This window comes from Mesoplodon mirus (genome assembly GCF_964341445.2).
Source record: "Mesoplodon mirus genome assembly, chromosome: X".
NCBI classification, from domain to species: domain Eukaryota; kingdom Metazoa; phylum Chordata; class Mammalia; order Artiodactyla; family Ziphiidae; genus Mesoplodon; species Mesoplodon mirus.
The window spans coordinates 41,239,897-41,265,342 of record NC_138981.1 but is presented as its reverse complement, the minus strand read 5'-3'; the positions used below and the strand labels follow the sequence as shown (position 1 = coordinate 41,265,342).

General features: G+C 41.8%; 1 protein-coding gene across 1 annotated transcript in view; it reads left to right on the top strand.

Annotated features, from left to right (window-relative positions):
- EFHC2 (EF-hand domain containing 2) overlaps nt 1-25,446 on the top strand; it is a gene marked incomplete at its 3' end in the record, with an annotated part of 156,992 nt that overhangs the window by 82,685 nt on the left and 48,861 nt on the right. The window contains 4 exon segments of the mRNA XM_082610003.1: nt 3,237-3,393; nt 11,840-11,982; nt 14,856-15,046; nt 18,003-18,133. Coding sequence (XP_082466129.1) covers nt 3,237-3,393; nt 11,840-11,982; nt 14,856-15,046; nt 18,003-18,133 — 622 coding nt within the window.

The following is a 25,446-nucleotide window of genomic DNA, read 5'->3' as shown; positions in this document are numbered from 1 at the left end:
CGGACTTTCCTGTAGCCTGAAGGTTGGAAAAGGCTCCAGGGGCTCTAGCAGGTGTTTCTTTCACTGAAGAGACAGGGATTTGAATGTAAACTGTTCTTACCTAGAATTCCTGCCTTGGGTTATTATTTCTTTGTCTATAAGAGGAGTTTCTTATTATCGATTCTTAGTGGTTGGGACAGCCAAAGTAGTAATAAGACCATTCATTCACACTGTTCTCGAATACTTATTAGGCTATACCGACATTAAGGATAAGCAAAAAACTTAAAGCACCTTTAATTTTGTGGAGTTGTTTATGGCCGCCTCTGAACTCTTGGTGTTAGAAGCAGCAGGGCATCCAAGATGAGAGTCTAATAATCATTTGAGCAAATTAGCCATCCCAAGGTGCAGTGACAGAGGTAGAATTTGCTTCTAGTCTCTCCACATGGCTTTGATAGAGCTAACAATTAAACCTTTTTTTTTTTTAACCTCTCCTATGAAGTGAAGAGGGTTGAGGATTAGATGATTTCTAAGGGTTTTCTAGCTAGAGCTAGAAAATTATGTGATTCACTAATTATTTGACCCAAAAATGAACGTCCCACCAAAATCATTTGACCTGGGTATGGGGTACAAGCAGAGGTGGATTTACCTTGAAGTTAATGAAGCTTAAGCTTTAGGGTTCTTTCTTTGCAGGGGCCCCACTCCAAGGCCCTGGGCCTAATTTTGTCTGAATTATTTGACATTTTTAGTCTTTAAGAGCTTCTCCAAAATTATATAAGCTTTAAACCTGGGTCCATATCTGGGTTACTAGTACATCAGAGATGAACTTCGATGAAGGCTCTTTCCAGAATCGTTTCCAAATGAGATGATGAATCGTAAATCACTGTGAAGGAGCATTAAGACATATCCTTTTAAAAAATCTATCACCTCTCAGTAAATTTGTTGCAATCTGGTCAGTGTGGATGGACATTCAATATATATGTTTTTACAAGTCTTTTGGAATTAGAGGAATCAGACTATTTGAAAGACAGATGTGTCTCAGGATCCATCAGAGTGTCAGTTTAAGGAGATATTTGGGAAGATGCTTTGTAAAAAAAAAAAAAAAAAGGTATACTTTTTCATTAAATATTTTTTTAACACCTGAAACATGCAGGATGCTGGGGTGATGGAAAACCAAAGACAGAAAGTTATTCAGGTGCGAGTTCAAACCTTTGTGAATATACGCAATTACCCAGAAAAATGAGATCTTCAGTCAGGGTATCCAAAAAGACTGGATTGTTAAAAAAGTCAGACATGGTGGAGTGGAACAGTTCTCGGCATTTATACACTAGATGGCACTGTGGGTGCAGAGGAAAGCTCTAAATTGATTCTTTTGTTACTTAAATCTGTGGCAAAAATTATGTAGTTGAGAAAACAACACTGTGTTATAAAACCTGTAATATTGGGGGGAGGTGTAGAATGCATTCTTAATTACTATGAGATTCAATATGTGTTCCTCTTTTGATTAGGCTGCGTAGATTAGTATATAGAGTTGTATGCGTATGTCCCCTGTTAGAAGAAACCAATCATGCCCCAATTTTCTAATAATCATGTAGAGCTCTCCCTGCAATCCCTATGGTCCTTTTCCTAAAATGAAGGTACCAGTTAGTGGTGTGTTTCATGTAACAATTAGCAATGAAAGGGTCTACTGTAATTCTGCCTAATTCCAAGATTTGAACTTTCTCTTTATTACCAAAGCTTCTCTTTAATTGCCACAAAAATAGCAATAGGAGAGGCTCACCAGTCACTTCCGTACCAGCAGTCTGGCTGCCCCTTTCACTGAGTCAGTGAGAAATATTTGATGGCATTCTCTTTGCCAATATGTCTTCTGTAAGCAGTTTCTGTTAGGATGGAACAATACTCTTTTGGGGATTCTGCTTGAAGAGATTTCACACAAAGGCTGTTAGGAAGTCTAAGTAAATGTGAAAGTTGAAAATGTTTTCAAATCAGAGTTAGAAACAGCCTCAAACCCTTAGCCTTTTGATCAATCAGTACAAAAAAAAAACTCCCTCAATTTTAAGAGTTAGGTTGCCTTGGATGACAAATTGATGCGAGAGGTATGCACTAAATCTGTACTCTTCCTTCTATTAGAATTTTGGCAATGGAAAAGGAAATCTTTGCTTATGTGAACCTCCTTTCACGCACTAATGGAAACGCCTATGGGATAGTCAACCTTGGGGAAGAGGTAGAAATTAGATTCCATGGGTTGTTTTGTTTTGTTGCTTTGTTTTGTTTTGTTTTAAGAAAGACCCTGACATCTTCTTTTCCATTTGTGGTGTGACAAACACAGGTGACTGGGATCTGTTGAGTCAATGTATTATTTGCTTTGGAGAACACACTTGCTTCTCAGAGATTGTACAGCCTCGCAAATGAGTACCAACAGCTCCTAGGCTATTATAAATATGTCTCTCCTTCTTCACAGATAACAAATGAATAAAGAAAGTCAACAAGTATTTACCACTTAACACTCCCTTTGAGAGTAGGTAGTGGCTGTTTTAAAGGTTTTGTTCGTTTGTTTGGTTTTGGTTTTATTCCTTATTTATTTATTTATTTATTTATTTTTGCTTCATCACATTTCAGTACGATTGCAGTCTTTACTTGGGCAATAACAGAAGCACCCTGGAGTGGTGGTTGGTGAGAAGAAGTTTTGTTTTTGTTTTTGATCTAGACAGTGAAGTGTCATGGCCTGGAGCTGAGTTGGAAGAAAGGGAGAGGGTTTAAAAAGTGGGCACAAGAGGAGGGGACATCAGATGGGGAAGGTAAAGCAAAACACTTAGGAGTCAGTCCTGTTTGGAAAGGAATTTGATTAGTGACTGTTGACTAAAGATAGGACAGGGCTACATTACAGGTTAAAATATGGCATGGGTGGCATAAAGTTCCAAGTTTGAATTTTCCTATCATTGGAAAAATCAGGGAAGAACAAAAAATATTCTGAAATGGGGGTGCGATGACAAAAGATAAATGTTTACTTATTCGACACAGTCTCTCTCTTTTTTTTTCTTTCTTTTGAACCAATGGCAACTATTGAGTGAGTTTTGTGGTTTTTGTAAACACGATTGAAACCTACCCTCCCAGGATTTTGCTGTGTTTTGTTTGAAAGAGTTTAAAATAGTCTACAAAGATCTCCATGTTCATCTTGAAAACATAACAAACCTTTCAAAACAGCCATAATCAGGGCAAAAAAAAATATTGATGTTTCATCTGCCTTTGTTTTGTTATAGAGAACTTTACCTCGATTTCATGCAAGGCCTCACCTCCTCCAAATATAGAAAGGAAATTTCCACGTTACACCGGCTTTGGTTCTGAAGAGGATTCTCTCTGCTCCTGCATAGGCCTCGTGCCCACACCTCATCAGAGGAACTTCATGGAAAATGACAGGTGCTTGAGGGAACCACTGTTTTAGTCTGATCTTCCCCAAATGTGTTCAGGGTTTATAATATTGTCCTCATGACAAAACAGATGACACTTAATTTGTCTGATTTCAAGTCCAGGGACCTGTTGTTATACCTTTTTAACGAAGTTGATTAATATGTAAGTATTAACAGGTTCTTACTTCAGCGGTTATTTTATTTTTTCCAGCTTTTTGAGAAATAATTGACATATAACATTGTATAAGTTTAAGGTATGCAACATAATGATTTGATATATGTATGTATTGAAAAATGATCATCACAATAAGATTAGTTAACATTCATCATTCTCACATAGTTATAGTTTTTTTTCTTGTGATGAGAACTTTTAAGATTTACTCTCTCAGAAACTTACAAGTATACATTTTCACTAACTCTAGTCATCATGTTGTATGTTATGTTCCCAGAACTTATTTATCTTATTGCTGGAAGTTAGTACCTTTTGGTCACCTTCACGCAATTCTCCCCTGCTCCGCACACCTCTGGCAATCACCAGTCTGATCTCTGTTTCTATGAATTTGGTTTTTGTAGATTCTACATAATCTACATATAAGTGAGATCATGCAGTGTTTGTCTTTCTCTGTCTGACTTATTTTACTTAGCATAATATCCTCAAGGTCAATCCATGCCGTCGCAGATGTCAGGATTTCCTTCTTTTCTATGGCTGAATAATATTTCATTATGTGTATGTATCTTATATAAATATAGATATATGTATATATACACACACACACACACATATATATATATGTTTTTATTTATCCATTCATCTGTCAGTAGACACTTAAGATTATTTCTCTCTTTTAGCTATTGCAAATAATACTGCATTGAAATGGGGATGCAGATCTCTTTTTGGGACAGTGATTTCATTTCCTTTGCATATATATCCAAAAGTGAAATTGCTGGATGATATGGTAGTTCTATTTTTAGTTTTTTGAGGAGCCTCCATACTGTTCTCCACAGTGACTGCACCAATTTATATCCCCACCAACAGTGCACAAGGTGTTCCCTTTTCTCCACACCCTCACGTTGAGTGGTTATTTTAATGTGTCATCTGGAAGCTACTAAAGCCATATTATCCACAATCTATATTGCCTTTCCATGTATATGTGTATATATATGCCTTTCCATATATATATCTCCTCAAGATGGTCCCTAAGAAATGGTGTAGAGTAAGAGTCAGCAGACTTTTTCTTAAAGGGTCAGGTAGCAAATATTTTCTGCTTTGCAGACCATGCAGCCTCTGTCACAACCACTTAGCTCTGTCATTGTAGCATGAGAACAGCCACAGACAATATGTAACTACACTCCGATAAAACTGTTTATGGACACTGACATTTGAATTTCATATGATTTTTACATATCACAAAATATTATTCTTTCGATTGTTTTCAATCATTTAAAAATATAAAAATCATTCTTTGCTCGTAGGCCATACCAAAACAGGTGACTGGCTGTATTTGGCCCATAGGCTGTAGTGGCTTCAGTGATTTATAAGTGTTTTTTAGCATGTTATTTGGCAACTAACGTGGTTTTAACTTGAGAGATTTGGTTGAGTTCAGTAACCATAGCTTGCTCGTGTGGTGGAATATGATTTCAAAAGATGGACTTTCAGGGCTTCCCTGGTGGCGCAGTGGTTGAGAGTCCGCCTGCCGAGGCAGGGGACACGGGTTCGTGCCCCGGTCCGGGAAGATCCCACATGCCGCGGAGCGGCTGGGCCTGTGAGCCATGGCCGCTGAGCCTGCGCGTCCAGAGCCTGTGCTCCACAACGGGAGAGGCCGCAACAGTGAGAGGCCCGCATACCGAAAAAAAAAAAAAAAAAAAAAGATGGACTTTCAGAAGTGTTCCTAATATATATGAGGAAAAATCTGCCTCTGAGTCATGTGTATAGCTGTGAGCACTGCCCATGGCTACTTTTTGCTTCTTCAGAGAATGGAGGCCCTGGAGAAAGAAGTCAGGGGGGAAGAGTGGTGGGAAAATGTTGCAGATGTTTGAATAGGATGCGGGCTAAACACCGAAGTCCTGGCATGAGGGAAATAGTGGATCAGGAGAACCTGTGGAGAAAAATGATAAAGGGAACATGGAGTAAGAGCAGGAGAAGGAGAAGAACAAGACAGCACCCTGAATTTGATAAAAATTTAATGGCATCAGATACCACTGTAGAATATTTTGAGGTGGAGAGAATAGTTCTGCTCTAACTGTAAACATGGTGAAAATATGTTACGAATTGTGTAGAATGTCTAAAAGGCTGCCTTTGCCCTGACACGATGTCCTTTGTCTTTTAAGAAATAATCTTTTATTTGTAAGGACTTGGGAGTTTTGTTATTAAGTTTCAGAGTTGATGCTACTCAAGGTGTGGCCTCCACACTGGTTAGAAATACAAATTCCCGTGCTTCATCCCAGACCTATCGAGGCCCAATCTCTGTGCGGGGGGCCTGGTACTGTGTTTTAATAAGACTTCCAGGGGGTTCTGGTGATGGGCACCAGGGTTTGAGAACCACTGATTTCGATCATATAAGAGGGACACCAACTCATACTCCATCCTCCCTTATAGGTAGCAGTGTTTACAGTGAAGTTCGAGGGCAGGACTTTTGACGGATGCTTTTCACTAACTGCTGTTTTGAAGGGCAGCCACCAAAGGAGGTGGGCAGAAAGAATGTCCCTATTGTAAAAGGAGAGGGAATTTTTCTTATAAGTAAACAGGATGAAACACGATCCAGTGTGTTACTTCTGGAATCCAGGGGGAAAAGAGTTCCTTGTGGGTAGTTGCCTTAGTCTCTCCTTCTGTCTGCACCATGTCAACTTGCCCACAGAGCACTGACTGTAGACAGCATTCCACGTTCTTGTCATGCTGTTGTGGCCAGAGGATGGTGGTACAGGCACGAATGGGTCTAATTTCTTTTCTTTCTGTCCACTGCTTGTTCTGTGCCAGGAATACACTTCCCTCAAGCTCCTCCCACACAGTGACCTTGTTTCCATAGAAACTGGCACATTCAGCTGGAGACTTATACATGAGTTTGAATAACCCAAGGTTTTAGAACCGTGAGAACCTAAGGAAGATGATCTCACAAAGCATACAAAGAACAGTTTCTTAATGCAAATAAACAAACCATGAATTGAGACGTGTAATAGTGCATGACATATATTGATTATATATATTGCTATTAAAAATGTACTGACTGCTTATTGTTGTATGAGGTTAATGGTGACCTACTGTGAGTCATTGGAGGAGATAGTTTCAAGTTAAAGCGTATGAGGTTTTTGATGGAATGAAGACCTTTATTGTCTGGGTAAAAATTCACTGTGGTGGCCCGCTGGGCAGATTGTCTAGTCTGACTTGGGAAAACCAGAAGAATATCTTTCTCACTGCACCTGGCTGAATTAAGTACTTTGTTCTCTGTGTGCTTACAATACTCTGCTGATCATACCTCTCACAATAATAATATTACTAATAAAAAGCAGTTTATGGTTATGGTATGCTAACTACAATACTTGATCTCATTTAATCCTCAGAACAACCTCATAAAGTCGGTAATATTATTGTACCCATTCTTCACATGAGGAAATTGAGGCTCAGAGAGGCTATACAATTTGCCCAAGCTCATACAGCTAATTTTTAGTTGACGTAGGATTTGAACACAAGGAAGTCTGACTCCTAGAGTTCACCTCTCTTGCCCCAGAATCTGTACTTATCACAGTGTGTGGCAATTACTTGTTTATATCGAGACCAAGCACTCTTTGAGGGCAGGGACTGGCTTTATTGCTTCTCTTAGAGTTGGAACAGTGTTGGCTATGTACTTGGGGTTCAATAGATATTTTGTCCGTAAGAGGACGAATGATGAATAAGTGAGTAAGTAGAATGAGCATTCACCCTTTTAGTTCTTAATGATGGATAGAAGAGATGGATGACTTCCTACCAGGAAGGCTATTATCCCAGACTTGTGCTATTCATAATCATATAGCATCTAAAAATTCACGGTTTAATCTTAATCTCTGACTTGTTTCAGATATTGTCCATCTGTTGTCTCCATCAGTCATTTTTTTTCCTCTTTAAACCAGTTTCCCCCATCAATAATAATAAGCCTTCATGTCTCTTCTAACCATAAGACTATAGCTATAGCTATCTTTAAGGTTCTCAGTAGGGATGTAGCCCTGGGTGAGCCATTCATTTTCTTAGTCAGCAAATATTTACTGAGTACCCACTATGTGCCGAGCACTGATCTTGGGACACATCAGTGAACAAAACAGATACAAAGCCCTGCCCTCATAGAACTTACATTCTAGCTGTGGAGGCAGATAATAAACAATTAAGGTAATACGTAAGTACATTCTATAGTATATAGAAGGTATTAAAGTGCCATGGAAAAAATAAAGAAGGCAGCTATGAAAAGAATAAAGGGGACTTGGAATATGGGCCTGAAGAACACCCCTGGTTTCAATTTTAAATGGTGTGGTTTGGATGGACTTTACTGAGGAGAGGAAACATGTTCTAGGGAGAAGGAACAGTCAGTGTAAAGACCCTGAGCAAGGAGCAGGCTTGGGATGCACAAGGAACAGGCAGGAGGCTGACAAGGATAGAACAGATGAGTAATGGGCAGAGTAGACAGATTAAGAAAAGTAATGGGTGATCAGATAACATAGGGCCTTGCAGACCATTGTCAGGATTTTTTTGACTTCAAGTGATAAGGGGACTCATTGGGAGATTTGAACAGAAGAAGAGTGACTTGATCTGATTTACATATTAAAAGAATGACTGCAGATGCAGTGTTGAGCGAAGACTGTAGAAGGGCAATGGTGGAAGTAAAGACCACTTAAGAGGCTACTGCAGTAGTCCAAGAGAAAAGTTATGATGGCTCCATGAGGGCGAGTACCATGAAAATGATGAGATACAGCAGATTCTGGAAATATTTTGAAGGTTGTACCAATAGGATTTCCTGGCAGATTGGATATGAGGTGTGAAAGAAGAGAGGAGATACAGATGACTCCCAAGATTTCTCCAACTAGAAAGATGGAGTTGCCATCTAGTGAGATGGGAAAGACTATAGTTAGAGTAGGTTTGGGGCAAGAGCAGAAGCTCAGTTTTGGAACAAGTTAAGTTTGAGATGTCAGATATCAAGTAGAGATGTTAAGTTGGCCGTTAGATATACAAGTCTGGGGTTCCAGGAGAGAGGTCTGAGCTAGAGATAGAACTTTGGAAATCATCAGCATGTAGGTAGTATTTAAAGCCTGAGACTAGAAGAGATCACCAAAGGAGTGAATATACACAGAGAAGTGGATGACCACGTTATTCCTTGTTATCCCTGGGACACCCCAAATAAAGAGATTGAGGAAAAGAGGAGGAACCAGCAAAGGATGTGAAAAGGAGTAAGCAAGGAGGTAGGAGCAAAACCAAGAGAAAATACAGGATCCTGGAAGCCAAGTGAAACAAGAATGTCATGGAAGAAGGAGTGATCATTTGTACCAACTGCTGCTGATTGGTCGAGTTAGACAAAAATGAACCATTGGAATTGGCATTGTGGAGATAGATCATTGTTGACCTTGACAAGGATAATTTAGGTAGAGCTAACCTAATGGAAGTGGATTTGAGAGAGAATGGGAGAAGAAGTCAAGACAGTGATTATAGATAACTCTGGGCTGTGTGTAGAAAAAGTTAAGACATGGCTGCTGGACCTAGGAATTTATCATTTGTTTGGAGACAACGGTATTCAATAAACACATTTTTAAAAAAACAGTCAAGAATACAAGTCTATACAGTGCTAAATTGGGTGCCACGCATAATGGTCGGTGCAGGAGGCGTGAATAGGTGGTCAGCTGGGTGGGCAGCCATGGTCAAAGAGAGCTCTACTGATTGGAGCCCAAATGGATGGACAGGACTCTGGACAGGCATAGGACAGGATGAGGGTGTACCCTGGGGGAGGGGATGACACCAAGCGAAGGCCTGGAAGTAGAAACAAGCACAGTGTGGGGCACTAAGTGAAGTGGCTTGTGTGACTTGAGTAGAGAGTGTATTATTGGCAGTTATGACAAATAGCTGTACGTGTAGGTATTTGAACCTGACTATCAATGGCCCAGGAAGCCAGACTGAGCAGTATAGGTGATATGATCAGAAGCAGGGAAAATGCTAAAAATTTTTTGAGTGCTGGGCATATTGTGATAAAAAGAGTGTTTAGAAAAGTTTGATAATTAGCTTATTAGCCAAGGAAATGTCTGAAGCTACTTGCAAGTGTTTTTCAAAGTGTGCTCTGGGGATGACTTCATCAGAATCTCCTGGGGAGCTTATTAAAAATGCAGGTTTCTGGAGCTGCAAGCTAACTACTGAATCCATACCTCTGGGGGTAGGACTCTGGATTCTGTATATTTAACAAGCTCCCAGGTGACTTTCATACATGACAAAGTTTGTGAATGACTGGTCTAAAGATTTTGTTTGAGTAGATTATATTCCTGATTGATAAGCTGTCCAGAACACTAGAATTAGGTTAAAAAAAAAGGGCATATTAAACATGAAAAATCCATACTTAACGTACACTCTTATACATTTATGTAAGTTCTAAGAAGCTAAATTTGAAGTTGTATTCATTTGGCCTGACATTAGACCTCATTCAGTTGTTTGAATGATATTTCAGGCATCTGTAAAAGTATGGGTCTTTCATGAGAAGGGATTACCAAATCTGTCTCTTACTTTTAAATCCAATTATGTACCAGAGAAGATGGTTGAGAAGGTATAGCTGCCCTCCTCCCCTATGCTGTATGAGGTCTGCCTGAAGCCTGGGAAGCTAGGGACTAAGAAAACAGCTATGGAGATCTGGCTGTTTTGCCAGGGCTGCCCTGGGGGTAGCCTTCCAGATTGCTACTTCCCATCTCACTTGAGGCCTCAAGCTGTGAATCATGGCCCCATGCTTTTTCAGCCCTCCTTCCTTGGACAATCAAAGAAAGGAGCAGAGAAAAGCACCTTCTGCCTCTGCAAATCACAAATAAGTTTTCCTGTTTGTTTGTTTTTAAATCAGTGTGATCACAAGGAAAGAATGAATTTCAGCATAAGAGACTGAAAGTGAGGACCTCTCTGCTTAGAGTTGTGACAGGGAAGGGATGAAGTACATGGTTTATTTTACTCTGTGCCTCCTTGGGGTAATGATTTTGATTATCAGAGACCTCCCAAAGGGTTCAGTATTTGTCATGAAGTCCACCTTTCACTAGCTGATATCCACAGACATGCTTCTGCTGGGAGACCATAAATTAATTTCTTCCAAGACCAGGCAATCAATTTTGGGAACTTTTGATTCTAGAATTCAATCCCATCTTCATTCTTCTAGACTATTCATGCACAGAATTCTAAGTGCAAATTCCAATCTATACGGATCTTATAAAAACTTTCTACAAACATTTGAGCACTTAGAATGTAAAAAATGTTGTCTTAGACAATGATTAATAAGATGCAGTCCTTGCCTTCAGAAAACAGACTTGTAAGTAATGGCGACTTATGATATGGGTGATAAGTGTTACGAAAGGCAGGTCTATCATGTATAATATAGCATTTGAAAGGGAAAAGGTAAACTTTCCCTTGAAGGGAGTTAGGGGGCTGCTGGGGAACTGGGAGAGTGACTCAGCGAGGAGACGATGTGGGGTTTGAAGAAAGATAAGGAATGGGCATGAGAAAGTGGGCAGTGAAATGGGGAGGTGGCTCTAGGCACCAGCAGAGCGCAGCCTCTGGCCTGCTCAGGCAGTGAGGCCCAGGTGCTGTGCTTCTTGCTGACATGATCGTGATTGTTGACCAGCCTCGTGAGTAGGGAACAACCATGTAATGCAGATGGTTTGAGCAGTGTGTTTATGACATCTGTTTTGGGTACATTTTCCCAATGTGTTACCCTGGACATCAAAAGAATAAGAGATATTTTAATAAACTGAGAAAATGCCTCTGCATATAGATTTAGAGCCTTAATAAGAAGGTGGTAGAACTTTTTCACCTCTGAGAGTTTATGCTACTATCTTAAAACCATAGCGCACCTGGGGGATGGGAGGTAGGTGAAATGGGTGAAGGGGGTCAAAGGTACAAACTTCCAGTTATAAAATAAATAAGTTACGGGGATATAATGTATAGCATGATGACTATAGTTAATAATACTATAGTACGTATTTCAAAGCTGCTGAGAGAATAGATCTTAAAAGCTATCATGATGAGAAAAATATTTTTGTAACTAAGTGTGGTGATGGATGTTAACTAGACTTACTGTGGTGATCATCTCACAATATATACAAATATCAGATCATTGTGTTGTACACCTGAAGCTAATATAATGTTATATGTCAATTAAACTTCAATAAAAAAACATGGCATACCTTTTGCAGGTTTTTTTACACGCATAATATGTGGAAGATTACTTGTATAATGCTATAACCCTCATTTTTCTTCCATTTAGCTACAGCAACATAAGCAATACACTCTGTTTTTTTGCAAAACTAATCACCCACAAGTGTGCTGATGTGGAAGGGACGTTTGTTATTTCATATTTTCTCAGTGATGACACAATTTCAGTGTTTGAAGCTATGGAGAGGAATTCAGGTAAGAGACATACCTCTCACAGCAGTTTCCTCAGAATAATTAATTGTCTCTTCATGTTGAAAGGGACTATGGTCTGATTTTTATAGCCTAGATGATCTAAGAGAGTGGCTTTCTTTTTTTTTTTTAACCACTAAAGTTCATTTTACAAAGATCTCTTAAATGCGAACCCAGACATATAAAATGATAAAAGAGGAACAGTTTTGGTTGGCTCAGGACTGGGGGACTTGGGACATCTCCTTTTGGACACTCTCCCTACTTCCTCCGTGGCCTCTGAGGCACCTCTGTGGAATCCAGCGGCTTCAAAATCATGGTCTGGCTACCACCAGTTCCATGCACAGCTAGCAAGACAAGAAGAAATCTGTATTCTTGATAGTACCATGTACGAAATTTTTGTCTAGCTCTAGGACAAGAATCCCAGATTAACAAATTTAATCTTCAGAGTCTATTTCCCTCTGGCTGTTGAGGCTGTTGCCAAGGTTCCAGCTGCAGGGCCCACGGAGTGCCTCTCTGCAGTAGACTGATAGGGTGGCCATTGCTGAAGAGAGCCATTGATTTTGACTTACCAAATTATGGAACTGTAGGGCTCTCTTCTTTGTCCCAACACGTTCAACATTTTTATCTGTGCCAAAGACACACGTTTGAGAAGAATAATCAATGGTGTGCTGGTTAACTGGCTCTCTGAAAAAATTTGAAAAGCTCTATTTTGTACTGTTTGTCAATTTCCATGATGCAAATACCCAAACCATGGCCAATTTCAAGCAACCAACAGTTTTAACAACTGGCTTGCAAAATCCCTTGAAAATTTAACAACCAGCCCTTATGAGCTGGTATGAGCCACTCAGCACACCAATGAATAATGAATCATTTGTATAACTAAGTCAGGGTCCATGGTGATTTGAATAATGGATCAAATCTTAAAATATGAAATCAAATAGGGATGAATATAAAGTCATGCTCTTGAAGGTCAAAAAATCAACTCTATACATCTAGAATGGGGACAATATGGCCAAACCAATTGCAGCATTCATAAAACAGAAAGGGTGATGGCAGTCAACTACAAGCTTGCTGGTAATAAAGCAGTCCTGATTGAGTACCTACTATTAAACTTAGAAGACCGTTATAAGGTTACGTTTTGTGTGTTAGTCCAGGTCCTCCAAGAGGCAAACCCCAAGATGAGATTAAATGTACAAGAGATTTATTAGGGGAAATGCTGGTGAGGGAAAATGTGGCAGGAGCCAGAAGAGGCCAGGAGAGCCATCAGACTGCAGTGCATGTCTGACTCCTGTGAAGGACAGAGGAAAGGGAAAAAGGGGAAGGTCTTAGACTGCAGTGAAACTCTAAGAAAGTTTTGCCAAGGCTGACTGGGAGTCCTGGGACCAAAGTCACCAGCCGGAGGAGCTCCCATCTTGCAGGAATGGGCCTGCCTTAGTATCCCTACCTTGCTCAGTCATGTGTTGGCAGCAGCCTCTGGGAAGCATGACCTCGGCACAAATCTGGGGATAGATTTCAGAACATAGCAGTTGGAGCCTTCTGTCAACTTTGTTCCCCACAGCAGGCAATCTGAGAAGTACATTTTTATGGCCCCCCACAAATATTATTCTCATTTACCAATGAGAATTCAGAGGGGTTCAAAGAGGTTAAATGACTCCTAAAGATCATCCAGCAAGCAAGTGACAGAGCCAGGATGGACTCCAGCTCTGTTTGGCTACAAAGGCTATGTCTTTCCACCACTCCTGGTTTCTGCAAGTGGTAGGAGTGTGATGAAGCTGATCCCCAAAGCTCATCTGGTCTCAGGTTGTATTCACAGGTTTGAAGATTTCAGTTCATTTTCAGTTAGAAGGTAATGGAGTCCCACATTCAACTCTGCTCACTGCTTTCCAAGAGCTCAAAAACCAAATAATGCCCAGAAAAGAGCAGAGGAAATGGTGAGAATTCTGGAAAGTAAGAAAAATGAGGCATCGCTAAAAGAAGCAAAGATATTTTGCCTGTAGAAAAAAAGAGTTCAGGGGACTCCCATAGTTATCTTCAAACAATTAAGTAAGCTCCTTTCCGGAAATGGCGCATCTTACATTTCATCTATATGTCAGCAGAAGTATAAGGACAAATAGGTGGAGATGAGCTCAGGTGAGACATTTTCTACCTGGTACTGTTCAGGCAGGCTCTAAAGATGTTCCTAATGTCCCAGTTTCCAGGATGCTTCTGGGCATATAGCAAGTCCTTGCTAAGTGTTTATTTAAGTGTTTGGACTGGGAAGGGAGTGGAGCGAGAAAAGAAAAGGCTGGAATGCCATGCCACTTTTCTTCTTTACACACTCATCTAGGAAGTCTCATTTCTTCACCCACTGCTTCATTCGTCCCTTAAGTACCATACGCAGTATGAGTTCACAAGTTCACAGCTAAGTTGTATGGTCTGTGTTTGAGCATGAAGTAACTCTAAAGACAAGTTGTACTGTTCTTTTTTTTTTAATTAATTTATTTAATTGATTTGATTTTTGGCTGCACTGGGTCTTCCTTGCTGCACGTGGGCTTTCCCCTGGTTGCAGCAAGCAGGGGCTACTCTTCGTTGCGATGCACAGGCTTCCCATTGCCGTGGCTTCTCTTGTTGAGGAGCACCAGCTCTAGGCGTGTGGGCTTCAGTAGTTGTGGCACACGGGCTCAGTCGTTGTGGCTCGCGGGCTCTAGAGCACAGGCTCAGTAGTTGTGGTGCACGGGCTTAGTTGCTCCGCGGCATGTGGGATCTTCCCGGACCAGGGCTCGAACCCGTGTCCCCTGCATTGGCAGGCGGATTGTTAACCACTGCACCACCAGGGAAGCCCTGTATGGTTCTTTTAAAAACAAGACCTACTCATTAACTTTTTTTCTCTTTTGCTATAGGGTATACTGGTGGGATGTTCTTGAAAAGAATTCATGTTAAGAAGCCTAGACAAGAAGTCTTTAAACTCTCAGAATATATCAAGGCTGAGGAGCTGTATGTTGGAGCCAAAGTGAATGTGAATGGCTACCTATTTCTTTTGGTCAGTGCTGATGTGTATACCTTAAACTACATGGAAAGGAATTCAGATAAGGTGAACTCACTTGGTGTAATTCTTGATTCACCTCTCAGCACTCTGCAGTCTGTGTTTTTCTTACTCCAGGCCTTTTCTTCTTCATCTTGCCACCAGTTTTACATTGTGCTTTCACACATGTGGGCATGAATAATGGATCTGCACGACTTGGCCACAGGTCCCGTCACAGAGGCCAGGGCCTGGTCTCCTCTGTTTATGTGCTGGGTTTTCCACTGTCCAGCATCATGGATGCCAGGCACAGGCAGGAGGCAGGCCCAAGGTTGAATCAAGTTTCCTGGGTTTTCTGCTGACGCTAACAATGTTTTCAGAAAAAAATTCAGCAATGATCGGAAAGGAAGACAATCTGGTGCCACACACTGTGCTGTCCCAGTTAATTGGCACAGGCCTGCAGAGAAGGCCAAGACCTAAACAAACAGAAACCCCAAGGGAACCTGATAGTTGCTGGGATTGCAGCTTCCCATAACAGGAGCCACCTGAGGCCTAAATGGGAATCCAAGGACAAACTGGCAACAGTGAGCGCCAAGAGTTTTTTCATTTGCAATAGTATGGCACGTGGGTACTATTTCTAAAAGTTCCATTATGGCAGTGCTGTTCAGTAAAAATAACATGTTGACAAAATCTTGATTTTTTTTTTTTTAAAAGGTGTCACATTTTATTTATTTATTTATTATCTTTGGCTGTGTTGGGTCTTCGTTTCTGTGTGAGGGCTTTCTCTAGTTGTGGCGAGTGGGGTCCACTCTTCATCGCAGTGCACAGGCCTCTCACTGTTGCGGCCTCTCCCGTCGCGGAGCACAGGCTCCAGACACGCAGGCTCAGTAGTTGTGGCTCACGGGTCCAGCCGCTCCGCGGCACGTGGGATCCTCCCAGACCAGGGCTCAAACCCACGTCCCCTGCACTAGCAGGCAGACGCCCAACCACTGCGCCACCAGGGAAGCCCCAAAATCTTGATTTTTAAGTGTGGACTAGTCTGGTGTGCAAACATGTATATTTCAGAATCATTGCCTACTATTGAAGAATCTATCTAGAAATAATGTATTTAAAAAGTCTGCCTGAAAATAATAATATTTATGTGCCATTTATATAGATATAGTACCAATTCCGTTTCATTTATATGTAAAATGCTCGGGGTAAGTTGCTAAGGCCAGTCTCACTGTGTATAGCACATTACCCGGATCAGTTTGGGTCCTCTGAGAAGCAGGTACCAAGACAGACTTAGACACGCGAGAGATGTCTTGAGGGAAATGCGTATGAAGGATAAAGGGGGAGGGAACAGGAGTAGGTGGGGAGACTGGGATGTAGGTCTGATCCCTGAGAAAGTAGAGGGAAGGAAGGAGGATGGGGTGGGAAGAGCCTCAGACACAGCGTAGCTCTGAGAAAGTCTGCACCAGGCCGATGGGGAGCCCTGGAGCAAACACTAGTTATCAGAGAAACCCCATGTCAGGCAGGAATGGCCCAGCTCTGGTGGCTCCTTCCTGCTCAGTCACTGGATGGTAAGAGTCTGGGGAGAGTGTGGCCTCCGTGGGGTCTCTGAAAGCTGCAGCGCTGCAGTGATCACGAAGGTGCAGCAGCTGGGGGCTGTCCGCTAACAGTGCTCTTCTCTGCGTGGTCCCTCTTGAGGGCAGGCCTGGGCAGCACCCTCTGGGGCTGCCACACCATCTCTTCATTTGCAGCGTTAGGAACTTGGGTTAGCGTGACACCATGAGCCGGTAACTCTTCAAAAGCACTGAAGTCAGGTGAGAGGCTCAATAATGGGGCAGTTACATTCCTGGAGACCAGCAGGCTTGGCTAGGAAACCTGACTCCTTAAAAGCTGAGGGGCCTTAGACGTGTATCTTCCCTGAGCTTTGTTTTCCACATCTTTAAAATGGGAATACCAACAGTGCCTATTTCAGAGAGCTACTATGAAGATTGGATGCAAAAATCTTTTAAGTGCTTAGCTCTATGTGCCCCATAGCAAGCTCAGTCGGTGTACAATTTACAATAGCTGTTGTCACTAGAGCTCCATTTTCAAACACAGTGCGAACCTGTACTTTAATATAAAAAATATATAGCATGAATACACACACACAGACACACACACACACACACACATCTCATATATATATGAGACATAAAGGGCTTTTCTCCTTTCAGGAAGATAAAAGCAGGGTAGGACATTATCTAGTATCAGCATCCCAAGTGAAAACTGCATTATCTTAAAACTACCCTTAACAAAGACATTCTAAGCAGAGAAAGATTAATATCAGTCTGAGGAGTCTTTTCAAAAGAGCTAATAGATCCTATCATGGAAACAGATTAAAGGAAATGCAAAAAAGGGAGGGAATGCCTCCCCCTTCCCAGGGCAGAGATGAACTTTATTCTAAGTTACCATCAATGTTTTTCTTTTTGTATTTAGTCTTCTCCTTTTCTAGCTCTTGCTCTAGTTATTTACAAGCTTATGCTTTAGTGAATTGAATAAGAAGTATTCTTACAGAGTCAGAAGCCAAATCACAGTGTAGGAGACAGGAACTGGGGGCTGCCTGGAGAGTGAGTGTAAGGGGACTGTAGTGCGTGTATCACCTGGTGGTTGACAGTTCTGGGGGCGCACTCTAAAGATCTGGGAAAGTTGGGGGTCCATTTATTCAATTTTGAATCCCCATGCTCTCCATTAGGGTCTCCCAACATGTTGGGTCAATGCCCAAGGGTTAAAGGGAGGAGGCTGAGGTCGGAGTAGTGGTTCTTTTCTGATTCCTGTGGCCCGCTGTCCCTTAAGTGCATTTCTCTCAGATCTGGCCCTGTGCTAATGTCACTTGTTGTCCTGGAGCCATAGCTGAAGAAATCTGGTCATGTCTTCTCTGTGTTGGTCTCTATGGAAAGACATAGCCAGCTAAGTCAAGGTTCACAGTATGAAGTCTCTTTGCTGGCCACCAGGAAGATTGGGCTCCCCATCTTAAATACCTTTCTTTTCTCCTTTCCAGTTTCCTATGAGCAACATTGAACTTGCCCTACAAAAGATAAAACAAGAAGAATCAAAATCCAGAGAGCTCAAGCAGGTGTTTACAGCTGCTGATTGCATGCACACGAAGATGGTGGATTATAATACATTCAGGTAAGACATATTCTGCTAGCAGTAATCTATTTTCTCCTCAAGATTGTCCAAAGAACAGAAAGAACTCACTTTCTTCCCTAGTGTTTCTTCATTAATTTCCTACATACTTTTTTTTACTAGGAATTGGTATTTCTTTACATTCGTATTACTTTGTGGTCAAGTTTTGCCCATTTCTAGTAAATTTTATGCATTTGCATATAAAAGAAGTTCCTAGGGGAGAACAGAGAGGCAAAGGCATAGTACGTCAGTTGGGCACATTGTCTTGTGAATCATGCAGGGCATTGAAGGATCAGGGGAATGCCAGGAAGGCTGCATCTGAATGAGGAAGGCTGAAAACAGTGCAGCTAAGAGCACCCCTCTGAAATCTGAGGAACCTAGGAGGGACATCTCCTTAGGAATGCGATCCAGTTGGAAAAGACAGTGGAAACCGGCAGTTATCAGAGGAAAGGTGCTATGTATGCATCTGTGTGTATGTGCGCTCACACACGTATGTATTTTGCAAGACACAAAAATGTAGAAATCAAGGGGAAGATATATGACAGAGGTTAGAAGTATTATAAGAAATCATGAACAATAAAGATTTTCTCTAAGGTTAAGCTGAATTCTAGGACTGTCCAGTGACTGACCTAGGCAAATTTCCAAGCAGCAGAAACACAGGGAAATTCAACTTCAGGGTCTGGTACAATTGTGAGACTTCTTAGCCTGAAAACAAAGTGAATGGAGCGTTCAGGAGAATGTAAATTAAATCACAGATGGAGGACAAAGGGGACTTTCTCTTTAGGCTGAGAATGCTGGCTCCTAAAAACAATAGTGGCTGAAAGCTATATAGGAAACTCAGCTTGATACAGTCAAGATGTGGCTGAGAAATGAAGACGTGAGCCCAGGAGAGGGTGGCAGGGAGGTCTTTCTAACTTTGTGTCTGAAGTTGCCTGTTGCATCAATACCTGGTGACCCGAGCCCTCCATTAGGCCCAGAGTGTCCCCAAAGCTCATTTGTTATTTTAACAAAGCTCTTCTGTGCCTCCAAAATATTCTTTTGAGAGCAGCAGTCAGAGGACATATTTTTATTGTTTAGAATTCCCAAGCTTCTGGGATCAATAAGAATTTATAGTTCTTTGTTATTGTTCATAGCAGTACACATGTTCATGGCCTCTTGGAAGATAAATGGAGACAGGGTAAAGAGCAGAGACAATTGCTCAGGCCATGGACTAATGGAAAGCAGTGGAGGGGAAAGCGAATTTCCATCAGAAATGAGGGAGTGGTTTCGTTTTATTATTTTGTGTTCTTTTACAAAAGCGTCCATTCTCCTAGTACTCTAGCAGTGTCTATTGGAAACACTTTAGTAAGTTTATAGGGCTTTGGGGGAAACACTTAGGCCAGGCAGGAGATCCAAGGAGGAAAAGTTGCTCTGCGGCCTGACCCTAATTGTGGGTGGAATAAAGGATGGCCACACTGTGTGATTGCAGGGCGACCTCAGGGCTCAGAAAGATGATCAGAAAGAACTAGCTCCCAATATTTAGGCCCTCTCCTGGCCAGAAATTCCTTAAGACAGAAATCAGATCAGGCTGTACCTGGTTTGAAAAACCCTTCAGTGGCTTACAATAAGATCCAAACGTTTTATTGCAGCCGGCAGGGCCTTGAGCGATGCAACTCTGTATTTCCAGTGTCATCACTTCTTTTCCTCCAGCTCTGTCCTCTGGCCTTGCTGACCATCAGTCACTTGCTTTCTCAAACACGTCAAGCTCTTTCCCTCCTCCAAGCCTATGCACACGCAGTTCTCTCTGCTCAGAATGTCCACACCACCATCCTTCTCGTGGCAAACCCTGGGACTCATTGTAAATGCTGCTTCCTCGGAGGGGATTTCTTTCTAGTCTACCTAAAGTAGATCGCTCACTGTTTTTCTTAGCCCCTTGTTTATATTTTTCATAGCACTTAGCACAACTTGCAGTTAAGTTTCTTTAGATAGCTGTACTTGGTGTGTGTGTGCTTGGGTGTGTCTTCTCCTATTAGAATGTGAGCTTTCTGAGGAGCAGGGTCCTCGACAGCCCTGTTCACTGCCCTAAACCTGGCACCTCATGCTGGGCTCACTACATATCACAGTTCCTGAATAGAATAATGAGATGCTAGGATTATTCTTGGGGGTTCTGTCTCCAGATGAGAGTGCAGAAGAGGCCTCAAGAGGTCCTGGTCCGTGTGATATGCTTGGTGTCGGGCACTGCGCCATCTGTGGGTCCCTAGTTCATGGTCTTCAGCCCTCTTTTTTGCTCTTCACGTTCTTTCCTGGGCAAAGGCAAAGAAAGTACATAGTCAGTTGCTATCACACCGCATCCTAATTTAATTATGTGCTTGGAGCTTTTACTAGCTAATATTTTTCTTTTATTTCTGTATGGATGTATGAGTGTATATTCTGGCTCTTCTCGCCAGAACGTAACCTCTTTGAGGGCAAGGACCTTCTCTTTCTTGTTTTTTGCTTTAAGTTTATCACTTTTCACAGTGCCTGGGTGTGAATATTTGTTGAGTGGCTGCATTTTATCCAGCCCCCCCTGCTTTGGCTGTCAGCTAAAGGCTGAGTTCTCCATTTAGTTCCTCATGCTCAGACCTTTTTCCTGAGTTATAAATCTTGAAATACGAATGCCTCCGAGACATCTCCCCTTTGGATGTCCCTAAGGCATCCCCAAATAACTTTCCCTAAATTGACCTCTTTTTCTTCTCCCGTAAAGTTGTAGCCGGGGACCCTGTCTTGGTAAAGGCCACCATACTTGTCCCCAGGGCCTGGGCCAGGGTCTACCTTGTCTTTCCCCTATCTTGACCTCTCCCACCCTCTTGAAATTGCACTTCTTAAACTACCTCTCTCCATCTCTAGCTTCACTGTTGCAGTTCAGCTTTTCATCTGTTCACCTGGACTCCTTGTCTTAACACTCATCCTCCAAAGCTGTGCCAGAGTGACCTCCCTAAAATCTGATCATGTCGTTCCTTTGCTCTAGGGCAAATCCCAACCTTTTAGTGTTTCATGTGAGTTTGGTCATGATCTGACCCTTGCCTCCATCTCTTCCCTTATTTCCATCTCACTCGAATTATTCTTTTGGAGAAGTCACTGTTTATCAAGCACTTACTGTGGACCATGCATCGTGCTAAATGCTTTTCCTGTATTATCCACTGGTAGCCCGTGTTGAGTTATTCGTTTATTTCCCTGCCTCCACAGTTGGCTCCAGCCAAGTACAGTAGGTGTTCGTTGAATAATTTAATGAATGGTCCTATTTCTCAAGGAACATTCTGTCTGAAGTTTGCATCAAACAAGTAAATAATTGATTACCTTGCTCTGGGGAAGGGAAATCTGTCTCTGACTGTAGGGAAGTCAGGGAGAGCTAGTCCTGACTCTCACAAGTCAAGTGACTTGGGCAACTCACTTCACCTACCTACACCTCACTCTTTGGTCCATATAATGGTCTCTAAGGCCCCTTCTAGGCGCTGACATTCTGAAACTTTCTGTAGGTTTATGAATACACTTGTAAAATGTTCCCTTTTCAAATTTGTGCATCGAAGTAGTAGAGTGGGCAGGCAGAGGCAGGACTGCAGTGTAGGCCTCTGGGCTTCACCTCTGTGGCCCTCATTTTCTCCCCTGCTTACATACCTGGCCCTCTCAGTATGTACCTGGCGCCCCAGAGCCCAAGCTTACTGCTTTGGGCAGCAGTCCAAGCCCCGGGCATTTTCTTTCTTCTCAGAGATTTGCACCGCTTCTCAGGGAAACCTTGTGGGCAGGAGCTAATAAACTATCTCTGCATAAGGTGCCATGGTTGATAATGGATTACTGGATTAACTTGTGGGCCTTCCTGAGATATCTGCCTCAAAATTGACCTGAAGGAATGCAGGGACAGGTGGAAACAGAGGGCAGTTTTGGGAGGGAGTGTTTCTCTTCTGCCTTGTGGGGCTAGCTGGCTCTGCCTCTAGGCTGGACCTATTTCTCTGGGACCCTTTTTTCATGGTCTGTCAGATTGGCCTGTGACAGCCGTGGATTGTAATCGAAGAGAGTGCAGAGAGCCTTTCTCAGAGCCTCGATACCTGACGGGCAGGTTTCAGCAGGGAGCCAGGCAGGGACTAGGCTTGGCAGGGCTAGTGTTTCGTGCAGTTGGGAACATGGGCAGGGTGAGGCTTCCTGATGGGGGCCCTGGACTTAGAACCCTAGGCGACAGCAGCAGCGAGGGCCCTGTGCCAGGGAAGACGTGGCCAGCCCCTCCCTCCAGCCACCTCCCCGAGCCTTGATCTCTCCATCAGAGATGACACCCGCCCCATGTAGCCTGCATGTATTTTGGTTTTCTGTGTGCTCAGTGCTCACCTCTTTTTCAAGGGCAGGGCACATGCCCGGTTCACCCTGGAGTCTTTCCTAGATACCTCCAGCACCCCATGTCTCAGGCCTCAGTGAATGTAGTGAATTATTACACCATTCTTCCTCAGACCCCCATTATCAACTGTGGGATCAGGAGATTTCCTGTGAGCATCGATGTAATAAATCCCAAGATTTACAGCCTCGAGGAAATTTTCGTTCTTGTAAACTTAAAATTCTTCCTGAGAGAGATAGTATAATGTAGTAAACAGATTCAATTTTAGACTTGTAGACTTGCATCCAAATCTCAGCTCTGCCATTTGTCAGCTTGGGGGCCTTGAGTAAGTTGCTGAACAATGTTTCCACCTACAAAATGGGGATGGTAATAATACCTACTGCATAGAGCTGTTGTGATGAATAAATCTGATATAACATATGTAAAGTTCTTATTGTAGCACACTGTAGTGCATAGCGGACACTAGAAAATGAAAACCCTTTATCCCAATAGTTGGAATAGTTTGAAATAGTCACTGAAAATAGTAGTAGGAATTTATGTCCTGTTTTCGATATTTCACTAAGTTCTGTATTTACTCTTGATGAGGTCATTGAAAGCATTCTTTAATAAATGAGGTTGGAAGAAGCCCTTTAAAAACTTGGAGGCCATGAAGGTGGAAAATAAACATCACCGTTGGTGGACCGAGGTTGGGAAACATTAATATAATCCACCCCATTACTGTCCTTTACTTAAAGGAAGAAGATTATAAATTTAGTGCTTAGAAAATTGTAATGATCTCATCCTGATTTATCTCAGACAGTTATCTCTCCCTTTATGTGGTTTTGCTCTTTTTTTGAACAACTCTGTGTACATTGTTATTGGTGTTTTTATTGTAAGCCTAACTAACATCTTTTAAGGAAGCCACTAGTCTATGAATCTATATGAACAGAAGGAAAAACCAAGACAAATTCCAAAAGCACTCAAACATGTACTCTCATCTTGAACCAAGTAGACACTTTGACAGTGTCCATACCATATCTTTGAGATACGAGCCTCAGCATACATTTTTGAAAACAGCATTTTGAACCTTCCTAAAAGCATTAAATATAAATAAATGTGATGTCATAGAAGAAATGCTGGCCTGGGAATCAAAAAGACCGAGATCTTTGATTTGATTCTGTCACTGCCTGATGGTGTTGTTTGTACTGGTGAGGGCTTAGTTTTTAAAAAGCAGAATCCTCTCTGGCTAGTTAAGCAGAAAAGGAATTTTTAAAAAGGATCCTGGGTGGTTCACAGTATCTTTGGAAGGGCTGGAGCAACAAGCTTGAGGCTCAGTTCTAGGAACAGTGCCCAGAACTGGGCTGTAGAACTTGTCTGATGAGAAAATGGCCTCTGTTCCTACTGCACCACCCACACTCGTTGCTACATTTGCGCTGCTGCCAAGAACTTGATTTTACCACAACCATCACTGCCACTACTTTTGGCAACCTTGTGTCCTTTGCTACCGCTGAAAGCTGGACCCCTCTGACACCAAAGGTGGCCATGCCTAGCTGGTTTTCTCTTGTTAATCCCTTCCAAGTCAAGGTCTCATGTAAGCTTCCCCGATTGGCAGAGCCTGGGTCACCAGCATGTTTCTAACTGCAAGGAAGCCTGGGAAATTGAGCTCTGACTTCCATGTTGGGGTGACGGAGAAAATAACGTGGTAATTTCCCCAAATATAGATGGGCGGTTTAAAAGGTACCCTCTTCATTTGCTATGACGGCAAATCCAAGCCAAGATGAGCCAAACAGGGGGCATAAAATGACAACATTAGGAGTGGAACTCCTTGTTTGTAAACAAACCAAGCAAAACACTTGCCCGGTTTTAGCACTTTGCAAATACTGTTCTGATCCACCCGAGCAGCTAAACAAAATACAAACTCCTCCCCTATATTCCACTACTTTTGCAATCTCTGACACGCCTGTCTGAGTTTAAATTGCCTTCAGTGAAGGCATTGGATTACTTTCGAGTTCATGGATTGATAGCTGGCAATCGTGTTTTGTTTGGTTTTCGTTTAATGTTTTTTAAAATTAAGACTTTAAACATAAAAGTCTATATTTCTCTCTCCTCTTGAAAAATAGAACCTGGGCCTACGTTTCCCCATGTCAACTGTCAGTTGGGAGTGAGTGGCAACTGTCCGCCTCAGACTGTGCCTGTTCTCTGCACTCTTCCCCAGTCTCTACAATTCCTTATTGTCGTATACCTTCTCCCATTTATCTTACCTGCATATCCCAGAAGGTACTTGACGAGGTAACCCTTGGATTAGATAATTTTAAGGTCCCTTCCAGCCATAAAATTCCATTATTTTGTACCCTAGGTATAGTGGAAATAGGCATTCAGGAACCAATTGTGTAAATAGCCCAAAATAGAACTGGAGACTGATTTTTAAATCAGAACCCAAGTGTGATTTTATATCTAAAAATCCAAAAGACTCAATTTAAAAATGATTAGAAATATTAAGAATATTTAGGAAAGTAGCTAAATACAAGAAAACTACGTAAAAAGCAATAGTTTTACTAGTAATAAACAGGAAATATTATGCAATGGGGGGTACTATTCACTATAGCAACAAAAATTATGAAATACCTGGGAATAAATTGGACAAGAAATGTATAAGACTAAAATGAATACAATTTCAAAATTTTATCATATCTCTGAACGGGAAGACACTATTTTAAAAATTCTAATCTGTCCAAATTAATCTAGATTTGAAGCAATTCAAATCAGAATTTACAATGTGGGTTTTTGTTGTTGCTGTTGTTAGATTTGGTTTTGTTTTGCAGGGTTAAGGGAGAGAAATTGGCTCATTGATTTTGAGGTCCCTCAGTAAATATCAGGGATTAAAAAAATGTTGAAAAGGAAGAATATTACAGTCAAGATACTAGAATTTATGTAGTTTATAGATATTTGAAAACACTGTAATATACTGATAGAGGATTAAACTAAAATATCAGTGAAA